Source organism: Acipenser ruthenus, chromosome 3, assembly GCF_902713425.1.
Source record: "Acipenser ruthenus chromosome 3, fAciRut3.2 maternal haplotype, whole genome shotgun sequence".
In the NCBI taxonomy this organism is placed as follows: Eukaryota; Metazoa; Chordata; class Actinopteri; order Acipenseriformes; family Acipenseridae; genus Acipenser; species Acipenser ruthenus.
In genome coordinates, this window is record NC_081191.1 from 51,547,484 (window position 1) to 51,564,678 (window position 17,195).

Below are 17,195 nucleotides of genomic sequence, written 5' to 3' on the forward strand. Positions count from 1 at the left end.
TGTTGATGGCTGAAGTGTAATGCTGGCTTCTGGGATCAGCTTATTTTGCCTCCCCAGCGCATCAGCACACACAACGGCTGCGATGCTGGATCAACCACAGTGCTGTCTCCCCAGTGCATCAGCATGACAACCATCTGGATTGAGCTAAGTAGGATTCATCTCTGGGGTCTTCAAGTGGGCACCTTCCATCCTCAGTGTTTTGTCGATTAGCCCACAACACCTCAAGAGGGCTCGACAGTGATTCTGGTGTCCCAGCATCACCCCCTCCATCCCCCACTCAACTCAGCCTAGCTTACTTACCCGTACATCAGCGTTGCTTTCTTTCTATTGTGCTTGAGATCTTCAGCCAGAAAGTTGCTGCTCCTTTCTGCTGCTTCAGATAAGTGCTGTGCGACACAACTCTTGGCCACTGAACCTGAATTCTCTGAGAAACTGGGTTGTAGAGTGTGCCACAAATCCTCGACAACCCACCTCCACTGGGTAAACCTGGACTCTCCATCCTCGCTGTTCCGCTTTAGCGGCTAGTTGAGCGTACCGAAGTTTCTTCCTCTAATAAGCCTCATCTACAGCATCCTCCCATGGCACTGTTAACTCTACCAGGTGAACACGGCGTGCTGATCCAGACCACAAGACAATATCTGGTCAAAGGTTAATGGTGGCAAACTCAGGTGGAAAAATAAGCTGTTGACCAACATATATCAGCATTTTCCAGTCTCTAGCATCTTCCAGTTGTCCTGGGTGAGGCTTGGTTTTAACACCTTTTCTTGGAGGTTGCTCTCCTGGGCAGAGGAATGTTGTCTTTTGTGTGTAATGTTTTGATGGAACAGGTGGCAACTTATTGGTCATGTTATGCTTGTCTTCCAATGCTAAGGCCAAACATCGCAGCACCTGGTCATGGCGCCAAGTAAACCGTCCTTGGCTAAGAGCCACCTTACATCCTGTCAAAATGTGCCTTAATGTTGCAGGTGATGAACACAAAGGACATGAGGGATCCTCTCCTATCCAGAGGTTTATGTTCTGTGATGATGGGAGAACATCATATGTTGACCTGATGAGGAAACTGATCCTGCTCTTTTCCATTGTCCATAGGTCTTACCAGCTGATCTTGCGTCTTTCCACACTCTCCCATCTCATCCATTCTCCCTGCTTGGCCTGGGAAACGGCCTTTACACACCTCATCCTCTCCTCCTGCTTTTGCACCTCAGTGACTACCAGCTTCCTCCATTGAGCTGTGGCTGCCTTGTGCCATGTAGGAGTAGCTGAACTGAGACCAAGACCCCCTCTTCCATGCTGAACTTGCCCCATGATATCACCGATTCGAAGGGCAACCTTTGCATCTTCCACAGCTTTCTTTGCCGCCCACTTTCTTCTAGTTTTCAACACAGGTGCTGCCTCCCTTACGCATTTGTCACGTGACTCTACTAATGTCATTTCCAGTCGGAACTTGACGCACTTAAACTCCTCGGTTAGAGCGGAGACTGGTAGCTGCAGTATTCCGTTACCATAAAGTCCCACTCTGCTGAGGCAGCGTGGAACTCCCAACTATTTCCTGATGTATGAACTGATTAAAGCTTCCAGCTTCTTTACTGTTGTCAAAGAACACAGTCAGTGGCCACAGCAGCCTCGGCAGTAGACCAAACTGAAAGCACCAGAGGTTTAGTTTGCCTGGTAAAGCGCTGCTGTCTATGCTCTTCAGCACTTCCACTGCTTGTTGTCTAATTAAATTGCAAATCTCAAAAGTAGGCTTTCACTAAATTTGTTATTGTCATCAGTACACTGAAAAAATCAAATCCTGCCCAAAGAAGTTCATGTGGCACTGAACCATATGCATTAGCCAAATCCAGGAATGTCACATGGAGCTCCTTCCTCTCCTTTTTGATTGAATTTGTAGCCAGAATGCCCACTTTTTGTAGTGTCAATGAAGCAGTTCTTTAATAGGTAAGTTGACAATTTCTGAGCAATAATGCTGAAGAAAATCTTGCCTTCTACGTTTAATAGGGAAATAGAGCGAAATTGACTGATGCTTGTAGAATCTTTTTCTTTTGGTATAAAGACTCCACCTGCTCGGCGCCATGCTCTTGGTACAACCTGTTTTTCCCATGCCACTTTCATCAATTTCCACAGGATTCGTAGAACTCCTGAAGCACTCTTGTACACTCTGTATGGAACTCCATTAGGCCCTGGAGAAGATGAAGCCCTTGCTTTTTTCACAGCTTGCTCTATGTCTTTCCACTTAGGTGCACAGTCCTCCATTTCGTATTCTGGTGGATTGATAGGTGAGATGTCTGAAGGAATTGCCTTTTTTAATCTGTTTCCTCCAAATATCTCTCCAGCTCAAACTTAGATGCTTTTAGTGTGCCATTTTTCTCACTGGTGAATAACTTCTTTACAAATTTGAATGTGTCTTTATAAAAGTTAGTTTACTGTGGTTTGTTGTGTTATATCCTGTTATACATGTAGTCCATTAGCGGAAATATACATATATTTTCACCCATCTACATAGTACACCCATATTATTACAATATGTGGCCGTTGTTGATAACTGTGACCTGACCAATTGCAAATTGGGTCTGATGTTGCATTCTGTGTCTTAGCATTAACTAGTCAGGTATTCTACTGATGGTCATAGCAGACACTATTCTACATTTTAATATATGCTGAAAGGTGGTTTAAATATTCAGGCTGCACCATTTAGTAATTTGAAAAAATGTATTGATGGAGATATTTTTCAGTTTACTGTAGGAGGTCTACAAAAAACATTCTGTTTTCCAGGCAACAGCACCTGTTAACATTCCAGGGTCTGCCAACTTCACTCCAAGCAGCAGCAGCTTTAGTATTTCCTGGCAGTCTCCACCTGTTGCTTTTACTGGTATCCCTGTAAGTAAAACTACTAAACCAGTAGTATGGAGTATTTTTTACAAGAGGCATCAAGATCTTGTTAAATTTCAGTAAAAGGGCAATGTGTATGAACTGTACAGCTATGGCCAAATGTTTTGCATCACCTGGAATTGTAGGATTGAGACAATTTAATAAAAATAAGTATTTTATATTAGAGTTTGAAATGCCAGTGTGGTAGGGAGAGAGCCTCTAGGGCTAAATGGGAAACACCTAGGTGTATGTGAGGGAATTGTTAATGTAATTATTGGCATGTACACGTGTATATTGTTGGTTTATTTAATGAATGGTTTGTGGGGTTGTATTGTATTATGATTTGGATGTAATGTATCGTTTGTGTTTATTTGGAATGGGTGATATATTGTATTGTTTAAATGTGGTCTGGCAGGGGAGATGGTAGCAGATCGTCTCTGCCAGACATCTCGTGAGAATGCATGGTCGGCAGCAAATTCATTATTAACAGATTGGCTGTCGACCAAGCATATTTAAAACTCTTGTGCAGATTGTGGTCATCTCCAGATTGATTAAGGATTTGGTAATCTGGAGATGACCACATTATAAAAAACCGCAGCGTTTGCTAAACGGGGTGGGTGTTGAGGAAGGAGGAACGTGAGCTAGTGAGCGAGAGCGAGCGTGAGAGAAACAGAAAGTAGAAAGAATACAATTGCTACTCGTGCTGGAAGACAGGCACGGTTTTGTGAATTATTTTGTGTTTGTGATTTGTTTCGTGAAACCTTTTTATTTTGCTCTGTGATCATGTTTTTGTCAGTCCTTTTTTGATTTATTTTTGTAATCTAATAAGTACCCGCACCAGCACTTCAACCCTCAGTACCTGTGTGTGTGTCAGTCAACTTCCTGGTCTGGGGACATCCCCACCAACCCATCCAACCCATTATTCAGCAGGTTTCATTCGACTTTATGAAGCAGTAATTAGTCTATCGGGTGATGCAAAACATTTGGCCATAGCTGTATAATGGAAACATTAGTAAGCAAAAAAATAGGGGTAAATTAAGCAGATTAGTTTAATTATACATAACATGTCAGCTATGTAGAAACTGTAATGCATTTCATATTCAAGAGACATGTGTTAGTTATTTAAAATCCATGCGACAGTAATGTAATTAAACAATAATTTTCACAATAATATGTAATATATGTGTGTTTACATCCTGTATCTTTGGAGTATATTTCTATGAGCTGTAAATATAATTATGTGTTTTTGGGGGCATTAGTATGTGAATAAGGAAACATGTCCTTGTTTAAATATTTGTCATAACATCTAAATTTGATACTGTTCTTATTTTTTAGAATAAAGAGGTCTCAAATAAGTTCCCTTTCAAGTACGAAATGTAACCATTACCGAATGGGTATTTACCTCCTAAAGACCTGAATCATGAATATTGCATACCAAAGCTGCTCACTGATCCTGTGACACAGTCCTGACTCTGCACCAGAGGTATTAAAAAGACTGCGCTCACAGATCTCTGCACCTTTTTCTTCATCCTCCTCTCCTTCCCCTCCCCCGCGAAGGAGGAAGAAGAGTCACCATTCCAGATGATCAGCAGGCTCGGACCAGATTGAAAAAATCTGGGCAGCTGTTTCCCACTAAGGAACTGTTCTTGCTGTGGGAACGCTTGGCAGCACCTGCCCTGCCTGCCCCTTTGGGGCCCCAAGCATTGATTGGCCACAATAGGACATACTGTCCAACGCTGCCTCTGTAGAGGTGTGCCCTGGCCTATAGCAGGGGAAACAAGGCAATCCATTTTTGATGATGAGCCTACCGCCTATGACCCAGCAGCCCCAAAAACCGTCAGAGCCAGCTGTGCCCCCTGCCAGACGATGCTCATGACCGGTCTGCGGCTGCTTGTTGCGGTGGCCATAATAGGTTCCGCTCCCCTGTGCAAAGACAGAAGGCACAGGTAAAGCCACAGGCAATACAGCAGCCCTATGAGTTTGCTGCCACAGGCCCAGGGCCCTTTCTCAGGGAGCCAGCGGGACTATTGGCGTCAGTGCACCACAGGCATCTGGGTGCTTACTATCGTTCAGGCTGGCTATTTGCTACGATTCAAGCATGGTCCTCCACTTTCGAGGCATGACTACAACATTAGTCACAAACCCACAAGATGCTGCTACAGTGTCTCAGGAGGTGACAGCTCTGCTGCAAAAACTGGCTATCAATTTGCATGATAGACCCTGTCAGAATCCACACGTTCTTCTTTTTATTTATATACAGTACTGTGCAAAAGTTTTAGGCAGGTGTGAAAAAATGCTGTAAAGTAAGAATGCTTTCAAAAATAGACATGTTAATAGTTTATATTTATCAATTAACAAAATGCAAAGTGAGTGAACAGAAGAAAAATCTACATCAAATCAATATTTGGTGTGACCACCCTTTGCCTTCAAAACAGCATCAATTCTTCTAGGTACACTTGCACACAGTTTTTGAAGGAACTCGGCAGGTAGGTTGGCCCAAACATCTTGGAGAACTAACCACAGGTCTTCTGTGGATTTAGGCAGCTTCAGTTGCTTCTCTCTCTTCATGTAATCCCAGACACTCGATGATGTTGAGATCAGGGCTCTGTGGGGGCCATACCATCACTTCCAGGACTCCTTGTTCTTCTTTACGCTGAAGATAGTTCTTAATGACTTTCACTGTATGTTTGGGGTCGTTGTCATGCTGCAGAATAAATTTGGGACCAATCAGATGCCTCCCTGATGGTATTGCATGATGGATAAGTATCTGCCTGTACTTCTCAGCATTGAGGAGACCATTAATTCTGACCAAATCCCCAACTCCATTTGCAGAAATGCAGCCCCAAACTTGCAAGGAACCTCCACCATGCTTCACTGTTGCCTGCAGACACTCATTCGTGTACCGCTCTCCAGCCCTTCGGCGAACAAACTGCCTTCTGCTACAGCCAGATATTTCAAATTTGGACTCATCAGTCCAGAGCACCTGCTGCCATTTTTCTGCACCCCAGTTCCTGTGTTTTCGTTCATAGTTGAGTCGCTTGGCCTTGTTTCCACGTCAGAGGTATGGCTTTTTGGCCGCAAGTCTTCCATGAAGGCCACTTCTGACCAGACTTCTTCGGACAGTAGATGGGTGTAGCAGGGTCCCACTGTTTTCTGCCAATTCTGAGCTGATGGCACTGCTGGACATCTTCCGATTGCGAAGGGAAGTAAGCATGATGTGTCTTTCATCTGCTGCAGTAAGTTTCCTTGGCCGACCACTGCGTCTACGGTCCTCAACGTTGCCTGTTTCTTTGTGCTTCTTCAAAAGAGCTTGGACAGCACATCTGGAAACCCCTGTCTGCCTTGAAATTTCTGCCTGGGAGAGACCTTGCTGATGCAGTATAACTGCCTTGTGTCTTGTTGCTGTGCTCAGTCTTGCCATGGTGTATGACTTTTGTTGTTAGCTGAGTTTGGCTGTTCCTCACCCAGTTTTATTCCTCCTACACAGCTGTTTCTGTTTCAGTTAATGATTGTGTTTCAACCTTGTCACAAGGCTGGCTGAGTGGTGACCCGTCAGACCCGGAAGAAACAGACAGACAGACAGACAGACAGAGACAGCGAGGTTGGTGAAGCTGAGCACTTGGTTGTGCTCAGCATTTAATAAACAAAACAAGAGAACACAAAAACAGGACACAGCACTCTACGCCAAAATAAAATAGACAAACAAAACGTACTAAACAGTCTTGCCATGGTGTATGACTTTTGACAGTAAACTCAAAGTCTTCAGCAACCTCACCTTGTTAGCTGAGTCTGGCTGTTCCTCACCCAGTTTTATTCCTCCTACACAGGTGTTTCTGTTTCAGTTAATGATTGTGTTTCAACCTACATATTGAATTGATGACCATTAGCACCTGTTTGGTATAATTGTTTAATTATACACCTGACTATATGCCTACAAAATCCCTGACTTTGTGCAAGTGTACCTAGAAGAATTGATGCTGTTTTGAAGGCAAAGGGTGGTCACACCAAATATTGATTTGATGTAGATTTTTCTTCTGTTCACTCACTTTGCATTTTGTTAATTGATAAATATAAACTATTAACATGTCTATTTTTGAAAGCATTCTTACTTTACAGCATTTTTTCACACCTGCCTAAAACTTTTGCACAGTACTGTATGTATATATATATATATATATATATATATATATATATATATATATATATATATATATATATATATACAGACGTGCTCAAATTTGTTGGTACCCCTACACAAAAAACGAAGAATGCACAATTTTCTCTGAAATAACTTGAAACTGACAAAAGTAATTGGCATCCACCATTGTTTATTCCATATTTAATAGAAATCAGACTTTGCTTTTGATTTTTTATTCAACATAATATTGTAAATAATAAAACAAATGAAAATGGCATGGACAAAAATGATGGGACCGCTAACCTAATATTTTGTTGCACAACCTTTAGAGGCAATCACTGCAATCAAACGTTTTCTGTAGCTCTCAATGAGACTTCTGCACCTGTTAACAGGTAGTTTGGCCCACTCTTCCTGAGCAAACTGCTCCAGCTGTCTCAGGTTTGATGGGTGCCTTCTCCAGACTGCAAGTTTCATCTCTTTCCATAGATGTTCGATAGGATTCAGATCAGGACTCATAGAAGGCCACTTCAGAATAGTCCAATGTTTTGTTCTTATCCATTCTTGGGTGCTTTTAGCTGTGTGTTTTGGGTCATTATCCTGTTGGAGGACCCATGACCTGCGACTGAGACAGAGCTTTCTGACACTGGGCAGTACGTTTCGCTCCAGAATGCCTTGATAGTCTTGAGATTTCATTGTGCCCTGCACAGATTCAAGGCACCCTAAGCCAGGCGCAGCAAAGCAGCCCCAAAACATAACCGAGTCTCCTCCATGTTTCCTGTAGGTATGGTGTTCTTTTCTTTGAAAGCTTCATTTTTTCGTCTGTGAACATAGCGCTGATGTGACTTGCCAAAAAGCTCCAGTTTTGACTCATCTGTCCAAAGGACATTCTCCCAAAAGGATTGTGGCTTGTCAATATGCATTTTAGCAAATTCCAGTCTGGCTTGTTTATGTTTTTCTTTCAAAAGTGGAGTCCTCCTGGGTCTTCTTCCATGGAGCCCACTTTCGCTCAAAAAGCGACGGATGGTGCGATCAGAAACTGACGTACCTTCACCTTGGAGTTCAGCTTGTATCTCTTTGGCAGTTATCCTTGGTTATTTTTCTACCATTCGCACTATCCTTCTGGTCGATTTTCCTCTTGTGGCCACGCCCAGGGAGGTTGGCTACAGTTCCATGGACCTTAAACTTCTTAATAATATTTGCAACTGTTGTCACAGGAACATCAAGCTGCTTGGAGATGGTCTTGTAGCCTTTACATTTACCATGCTTGTCTATTATTTTCTTTCTGATCTCCTTAGACAACTCTCTCCTTTTTTCTCTGGTCCATGTTCAGTGTGGTGCACACAATGATACCAAACAGCACAGTGACTACTTTTCTCCATTTAAATAGGCTGAATGACTGATTACAAGATTGGAGACATGTGTGATACTAATTAAAGAAACTAATTAGTTTGAAATATCACTATAATCCAATTATTTATTACCTTTTCTAAGGGGTACCAACAAATGTGTCCAGGCCATTTTAGAATATCTTTGTAGAATAAGCAATAATTCATCTCTTTTCACAGCTTCTTTGCTTTATTCTATGACATACCAAAGGCATGCAAGTATACATGATAAAATTGCTTTTCATCACTTTTCAGGAGGAATGAAGCATTATTTCAATGAACTGTAAGGGTACCAACAAATTTGAGCACGTCTGTATATATATATATATATATATATATATATATATATATATATATATATATATATATATATATATTTAAGTGAAATGTGATATTATATTAATAGTTTGACTATTGTAATCAAAAATCACTATTTGATGACAAAAACCCTGATTGGACTGTTCACAAAATAATAAATAATGGAAAATGTGCAGACCACTTATTCGCCTTATAGTATTTTCCCAGTGTTAAGAACATAAGAACATAAGAAAGTTTAAAAACGAGAGGAGGCCATTCAGCCCATCTTGCTCGTTTGGTTGTTAGTAGCTTATTGATCCCATAATCTCATCAAGCAGCTTCTTGAAGGATCCCAGGGTGTCGGCTTCAACAACATTACTGGGAAGTTGGTTCCAGACCCTCACAATTCTCTGTTTAAAAAAGTGCCTCCTATTTTGTGTTCTGAATGCCCCTTTATCTAATCTCCATTTGTGACCCCTGGTACTTGTTTCTTTTTCAGGTCAAAAAAGTCCCCTGGGTCGACATTGTCTATACCTTTTAGGATTTTGAATGTTTGAATCAGATCGCCGCGTAGTCTTCTTTGTTCAAGACTGAATAGATTAAATTATTTTAGTCTGTCTGCATACGACATGCCTTTTAAACCATAATCTAAAATGGGTAGTACAGACATCTGTACCAATAAGTACTGACCAAGTGAAGCATGATTTATTACGGTAAAGAAAGCCGAGTCTAGCTCGAACTTTCGATTGTAGTTTAACGATATGTGGTTTAAAAGTAAGTGCACTGTCTAGCCAATTACCCAGATATTTGTAAACTTCCATTGCTCAAGGTCAACCTTACAAAAGGTACCAATTTTGCAGCCTTGCTCAAGAACTGCAGGATTAGTAACATTTGCACGTCCCCTATTAAATAACATACATTTAGATTTATCAACATTAAGCAATAAACGTAGATCACAAAAAGATTTTTGAATCTGATTGAAACTTGTTTGCAAGTCTGATAGCACTGAAGATAGAGTAGGGCCAATTGAATATAAAATAGTGTCATCAGCATAGAGATGGATATGTGAATGATCGATTCCCTTAGCAAGATTATATTATTATAAATGGAAAAAAGAGAAGGGCCCAATATCGAACCTTGTGGCACACCCTTAGTAACCAAACAAGGCTGTGATATAAATCCATCCGATTTTACACATTGCGTTCTGTTTAAAAGGTAGTTCTGAAACCAAGCAGCAGAAACCCCGTCACAGCCTATACTCCGTAGCTTGTTTAAAAGAATAGAATGATCCACAGTATCAAAGGCCTTAGATAAATCAATAAAATAGCAGCACAACAGTGATTTTTATCAAGGCCCATAGTAATATCATTCAGGACTTTTAAAACTGCTGTAACACACCATGTCGAGCACGAAAACCTGATTGCGTATCAGATAAGATATTGTTACTCTCTAAAAAGAGACTTAGTTGCTTATTTACAATTGCTTCCATAATCTTAGAGAGGCAGGGTAAATTAGCAATAGGCCTATAACAATTGGGATCTGTTACCTCACCCCCTTTAAAGAGGGCGTGACAAATGAGGATTTCCAATCTAGTGGAATTTCAGCTGTTTTAAAAGAAAGGTTAAATAAATAATATACTGGTGAAGATAACAAATAAGCTGCTGATTTTACAAAAAAAGGATCAATGCCATCAGATCGCGCAGATTTTTTAGGGTCGATCTAACTTAATACGTCAAAAAAATTTCCATTTCTGTGACCGGTTGCAATGAGAAGGTGAAAGGACTTAAAACTTGTTCCCCATCCTTAACTGGTACAGAGCTAACACATTTACTAAGAGTGGACCTATCAAATAAATGCCCGGCTTTAAAAAAGTGATCATTAAATAGATCTGCCATAATATGTTTATCAGTTACCACTACAGAATCATAAGTGATTGAAACAGGTAAATGGGAAGAGAGTGGTTTATTCTCTAACATGCAAACCGATATGACATGGCTTATTTAGATTTCCAGAAAGCTTTTGACAAAGTCCGCATAAATGATTAATTCTCAAACTGAACAGAGTAGGGATTCAAGGAAATGCATGCACATGGATTAGGGAGTGGTTAACATGTAGAAAACAGAAAGTACTGATTAGAGGAGAAACCTCAAAATGGAGCGAGGTAACCAGTGGTGTACCACAGGGATCAGTATTAGGTCCTCTGCTATTCCTAATCTACATGAATGATTTAGATTCTGGTATAGGAAGCAAACTTGTTAAATTTGCAGATGACACAAAAATAGAAGGACTGGCAAACACTGTTGCAGCAGCAAAGGTCATTCAAAATGATCTAGACAGCATTCAGAACTGGGGAGACACATGGCAAATGACATTTAACCCTTTGCAGTCCTAAGTCGGACAGGTCCGACATTACAATTTCCCCTTTCCAGTCCGACAGGGTCCGACATCATCAAAAAGACATAAAACACAGGTCTCTAGTCATTTTTTCTCCAGAAAAAGCAGAGAAAACCATTCAATGGCCGAGTGAGACCGATAGGAGCCGAGAGAAGCTGGAAAAAAAGGGGCGGATCTGAGCAATACACATAGCCCCGGCACCACAGAGATAACACGGACATAAACAAACAAGATAGCTACTTCTGCATCCAGCGCTCAAAGAATATCACAGACATTTGCAGAGCCTTTTGAGATGTTATAGTAATAAAATAATGACTTGGATCGCATTATTGAGAAGTTTGGTGATAAAACGAGTGATCAGGAGATGATTTATCGGTATGCACGACTATGAAGAGGAATGTGAATAATACAGCAAACAAGGGGTGGGGCGGGGCTGGCGATGCAGTACTGAGTGTCCTGTTGATATGCAGTGCCTTTTAAACCTGTTTTACTGTGAAAAAATACTTTTAAACAGCGTGTCTAAAATAAATTGTGCATGTGAAAATAAATTGGACTTGACGCGCCTGAGACGTGCTGAATAAATGGGTAAGACCTCATCTAGAATATTGTGTTCAGTTCTGGTCACCTCATTACAAAAAGGATATTGCTGCTCTAGAAAGAGTGCAAAGAAGAGCAACCAGAATTATACCAGGTTTAAAAGGCATGTTGTATGCAGACAGGCTAAAAGAATGGAATCTATTCAGTCTTGAACAAAGAAGACTACGCGGTGATCTTTTTCAAGCATTCAAAATTCTAAAAGGTATTGACAATGTTGACCCAAGGGACTTTTTTTAACTGAAAAAAGAAACAAGGACCAGGGGTCACAAATGGAGATTAAATAAATGGGCATTCAGAACAGAAAATAGGAGGCACTTTTTTACACAGCGAATTGTGAGGGTCTGGAACCAACTCCCCAGTAATGTTGAAGCTGACACCCTGGGATCCTTCAAGAAGCTGCTTGATGAGATTCTGGGATCAATAAGCTACTAACAACCAAATGAGCAAGATGGGCCGAATGGCCTCCTCTCGTTTAGAAACTTTCTTCTGTTCTTATGTTCTTATGTACTTTTCAAAAACACCCACAAACACCACTTTTAAATTATTATGTCAATACCAGTACCTCAAATAGTATTTTATTAGCCTATATTGCAGATAGACTTTTTAAATTTAGTTTTCACAGATTAATATAGCATACATACAGAAAAATAATAAATACTTAATGGCGATATATTGGATCCAGCTGCAGTACTGGTCAAAACCGCTAAGTGTAGACTTGTATTTGTTTAGTAAACTAATGAATATTGTGATGCTACATAATAGTTTTGTGTTTTTACATTTCCCAAGTATAAATGATGGGGATCAAAGCTGACATTTTGCAATCCAAGCTCTAGTTTCAAGCCTCTGGTGGTGGTGCCACCAAGGTGCTGCTGAGGTCAGAACCAGATGTTTGAACTCTGTTAATAACCTAGCCAGACAAATTTTAATAACATAAATAAAGGGACAATGGTCACTCTTGCAAAATGCCTAGTCATTCTGGATCCTTCTAGAGATTTTTGGCTACTTTTAAAATTGTTTTACTTATCTGTCGGGATTGTAGGCATCACCACCACACATCCGTACCCATGGATTTAGAGAACATTGTCCACAGGCCCATGTTGTGCTGTCATCACCGCCCAGAGCTGCAGTGGGACTCAGGTACTGCTTGTTTCTGCTCACTGTATAATTGTAGTGTTGTCTGTTTGTGGGGGGTCTGTCAATAAAACTGTGGATGTGCTGACAAAACTGGGGATGTGCTGACTATTTTAGAGCAGTGAGTGAACTGAAAATGATGTTATAAATGTAATACCAAATTAGTGTTTGCCAAGATGTGTTTTCTTTCTAATATCAGAATGAGAGATCTACATTGGGAATGGCATTGTACTAAGGGTAAGATCTAGGGAATTGTTCAGTTAAACTAATGAAGTATAACTATGTATTTATATGACTGTATGTACCTGTGGAAAAGTGGCTGTAGTGCGCAGGTGTAGATGTGATGTGGTGCACAAGTAATGGCAAACAAGTGATTGCAAGGTCCAAACAATGTTTTATTTGGGAAAGGGTTGTAATCCAGGTCGTTTGTAACCGTAAACAATGATTCCAGGCAATACACAGCAATGTGTATTGCACTGTTTAAACTATGGGCTACAGTCCAGAAATAATATACACAGTATTAAACCCCCACAAGACACACACACACGATCATAAGTCCACAGTGAGTGCAAATGTGCAAGTAGTGTAATTACAATTTATCTGTGAACAATGGTGAAGTGTTGCCCGGGTTTGTGCTGGCCTTAAGCGACAGCTCCGGATAAATAATAACAAACAGTACAATTAGACTCGACAAAACAAACAACACTAAACCCTCACAGTTATTTTACTTTTGTCCTTCAGCATTTCTCTTAACCATAAACAAAAGGAACAGATTAATAAAGGAACAGAGGCAATAAAAATGTGCATTATAAATGTCATATGGGAGAGACTGAAATTGAAGAAGGAATCTATGAAAAAGTTGTGTTGACTCAGAAATGTCTTCATCTAGACAATGTGGAGAAGCTATAAAAAAGGCCAACAAGATGCTCGGATATATTTTGAGAAGTGTTGAATTTAAATCAGGGGAAGTAATGTTAAAACTTTACAATGAATTAGTAAGACCTCACCTAGAATATTGTGTTCAGTTCTGGTCACCTCGTTACAAAAAGCATATTGCTGCTCTAGAAAGAGTGCAAAGAAGAGCGACCAGAATTATCCCGGGTTTAAAAGGCATGTCGTATGCAGACAGGCTAAAAGAATCGAATCTATTCAGTCTTGAACAAAGAAGACTACGCGGTGATCTGATTCAAGCATTCAAAATCCTAAAAGGTATAGACAATGTCGACCCAGGGGACTTTTTTGACCTGAAAAAAGAAACAAGGACCAGGGGTCACAAATGGAGATTAGATAAAGGGGCATTCAGAACAGAAAATAGGAGGCTCTTTTTTACACAGAGAATTGTGAGGGTCTGGAACCAACTCCCCACTAATGTTGTTGAAGCTGACACCCTGGGATCCTTCAAGAAGCTGCTTGATGAGATTCTGGGATTAATAAACTACTAACAACCAAACGAGCAAGATGGGCTGAATGGCCTCCTCTCGTTTGTAAATTTTCTTATGTTCTTATCACCTAGTCACGTCCCATTGGTTAGCGAGTGCAACCGTTTCTCCTCCAATCCATGGTTGCCACATCGCTTTCCCTCTGGAGCGATGACTTGGTGTACCATAGCACCGCCACCTTTCTAGATGGCCGACTTCCACCTAACTCTTGGAATGAATTGTCTGACCATCCAGTCCGGGGCACTCTGTTCCCTTTATGCAGCAACCTCACAGGTCGCGAGGGAGATTTATAACCAAGATTCATTCATGGCTTCCAGACTCCTCTATTATTATTATTATTATTATTATTATTATTTATTTCTTAGCAGACACCCTTATCCAGGGCGACTTACAGTTGTAAACAAAAATACATTTCAAGTATCACAGTACAAGTAATAATACAATTAAGAGCAAGATAAATACAACGGCTTTGGTTCTAACAGTGTCAGTGATAGTTACATCAGGATATAATTAAATACAAAATACTACAGATTAAATAATACTTGACAGATTACAGTACTCTAAAGTACAGGATTCAATGCAGTAAAATAGGGGGCGGATAAGAGCAAGTAAAGCGCATTTAAGGAAGAGAGGTAAGTGTCCAGAGGGGAAAAAAGAGGAGTTATACAGGTGCTGTCTGAAGAGGTGAGTCTTGAGGAGGCGCAGGAAGGTGGTCAGGGACTGGGCAGTCCTGACATCTGTAGGAAGGTCATTCCACCACTGCGGGGTGAGGGTGGAGAAGGAGCGAGCTCTGGAGGCAGGGGAAGGTAGAGGAGGTAGAGCCAGTCTTCTAGTGCAGGAGGAGCAGAGAGGTGGAGTGGGGGTGCAGGGAGAGATGAGGGTCTGGAGGTAGCTGGGTGCAGTCTAGTCAAGGCATCTGTAGGCTAGTACAAGAGTCTTGAACTGGATGCGAGCGGTGATCGGGAGCCAGTGGAGTGAGCGGAGCAGTGGAGTTATGTGGGAGAACACCAGGCGTGCAGCGGAGTTCTGGATGAGCTGGAGCGGACGGGTGGCGGACGCAGGGAGGCCAGCCAGGAGGGAGTTGCAGTAGTCTAGGCGGGAGAGTACCAGGGCCTGGACCAGGAGCTGGGTGGCGTAGTTGGTGAGGAAGTGTCGGATTCTTCGTATGTTGCTCAGGAAGAATCGGCAAGTGCGTGCCAGAGTGGAGATGTGCTGGGAATAAGAGAGGCAGGGGTCCAGGGTGACTCCGAGGTTCTTAGCTGAGGAGGAGGGAGAGAGTGTGGTAGATTCCAGAGGAACGGAGATAGAGAGATCAGAGGAGGGGGAGGAGGAGGGAAAGAACAGGAGGTCAGATTTAGACAGGTTGAGTTTGAGGTGATGCGAGTGCATCCAGGAGGAGATAGCAGACAGACAGGTAGAGATACGGGAGGGGATGGTGGAGTCAGAGGTGGGGAAGGAGAGGAAAATCTGAGCATCATCAGCACAAAAATGGTATGAGAAAACATAGGATGCAATGAGGGGGTCCAGGGAGTGGGTGTAGAGAGGAGAGGACCCAAGACTGACCCTTGGGGTCTCCTGTTGAGAGAGGGCGAGGTGTGGAGCTTCCTCCACGCCAGGTTACCTGGTAAGTGCGGTTGGAGAGATAGGAGGAGAACCAGGCCAGAGCAGTGCCAGAGATTCCCAGGTCAGTGAGAGAGGATAGTAGAATAGAGTGATCGACAGTGTCAAAGGCAGTAGAGAGGTCGAGGAGAATTAGGACAGAGGAGAGAGAGGCAGCTCGGGTAGAGTTTAGTGAGTTGGTGACAGACAGGAGGGCAGTTTCAGTGGAGTGAGCAGAGCAGAAGCCAGATTGGAGAGAGTCGAGCAGAGAGTGGTTGGACAGGAAAGCAGAGAGCTGGCGGTGTACAGCCCGCTGGACGGTTTTGGAGAAGAAGGGTAGGAGGGAGACAGGACGGTAGCTCTGGAGGGAGGTGGGGTCGAGGGTAGGTTTTTTGAGGAGGGGAGTGATAGAGGCTTTTTTGAAGGCAGAGGGAAAGATACCAGAAAGTAGAGAGGTGTTGAGGAGGGAGGAGATGAAGGGGAGTAGAGCAGGAGCAGCAGCTTGAAAGAGGTGAGTGGGGAGGGGGTCCAAGGCACACGTGGTGGGTTTGTGACCCTGGAGCAGGGAGGAGAGGTCAGAGTCTGAGAGGGGCAAGAAGGTGGAGAAGGAGGGTGAGTTAGTAGGGGATGTAGTGGGTGTAGGGGTTGGAGCAGGAGGGGGTGCGGGGGAGGGAGAGGTGAGATTTTAGAAGAGAAAGAGGGTAGTGATAGAGGGTTGTTTGAAGGCAGAGGGAAAGAGACCAGAAATGAGAGAGGTATTGAGAAGGGAGGAGATGAAGGGAAGTAGGGGGGAGGGAGAGGTGTTCAAGAGTTTGCGGATATCTGAGATTTTAGAAGAGAAGAAAGAAGCAAAGTCAGGAGATAGAGGAGGGAGGAGGAGGGGGAAGGGTTTAGGAGGGAGGAGAAGGTAGAGAATAGTTTACGTGGGTTGTTAGTGGAGGCTTGGATTACAGATTGGAAATAAGTACATTCAGCAGAAGAGAGAGTAGAGGAGGAGGAGGGGAGAGTGCGGTGGAGGTCTAGGGCAGCAGGGAGTTTGGTTCTCTTCCATTTCTTTTCAGCAGATCGCAGTGTGATTCTTGCTGAGGGGAGCGCAGAGGAGAGCCAGGGTTGGGGAGGGGAGGGACAAGCAGGTCGGGACGTGAGGGGACAGAGGGAGGAGGTGAGGAAGGAGAAGAGGGTGGAGGTAGCAGAGTCTACAGAGAGTTGTGAGAAGGAGTCGATAGGAGGGAGTTGAGAGAAAGCAGTGGAGGCAAGGACAGAGGGGGAGAGAGAGTGGAGGTTACGGCAAGAGGTGACAGTGGGGGTAGGAGGAGAGATGGATATTGAAGTCACCTAACAGGACAG

The 17,195-nt window shown here is 42.5% G+C and overlaps 1 protein-coding gene and 1 long non-coding RNA gene across 3 annotated transcripts in view; one reads left to right on the forward strand and one right to left on the reverse strand.

Annotated features, from left to right (window-relative positions):
- Positions 1-17,195, forward strand: part of LOC117394605 (zinc finger protein 704-like) — a 111,778-nt gene that overhangs the window by 84,331 nt on the left and 10,252 nt on the right. Inside the window, exons 7-8 of one of the 2 annotated variants that reach the window (XM_033992938.3) lie at positions 2,773-2,877; positions 12,719-12,816. In XM_033992938.3, coding sequence (XP_033848829.2) covers positions 2,773-2,877; positions 12,719-12,816 — 203 coding nt within the window. The remainder of the gene's footprint in view (positions 1-2,772; positions 2,878-12,718; positions 12,817-17,195) is intronic. The other variant, XM_059013571.1, reaches the window with a different exon arrangement.
- Positions 1-17,195, reverse strand: part of LOC131720977 (uncharacterized) — a 68,118-nt gene that overhangs the window by 32,916 nt on the left and 18,007 nt on the right. The window lies entirely within an intron of this gene.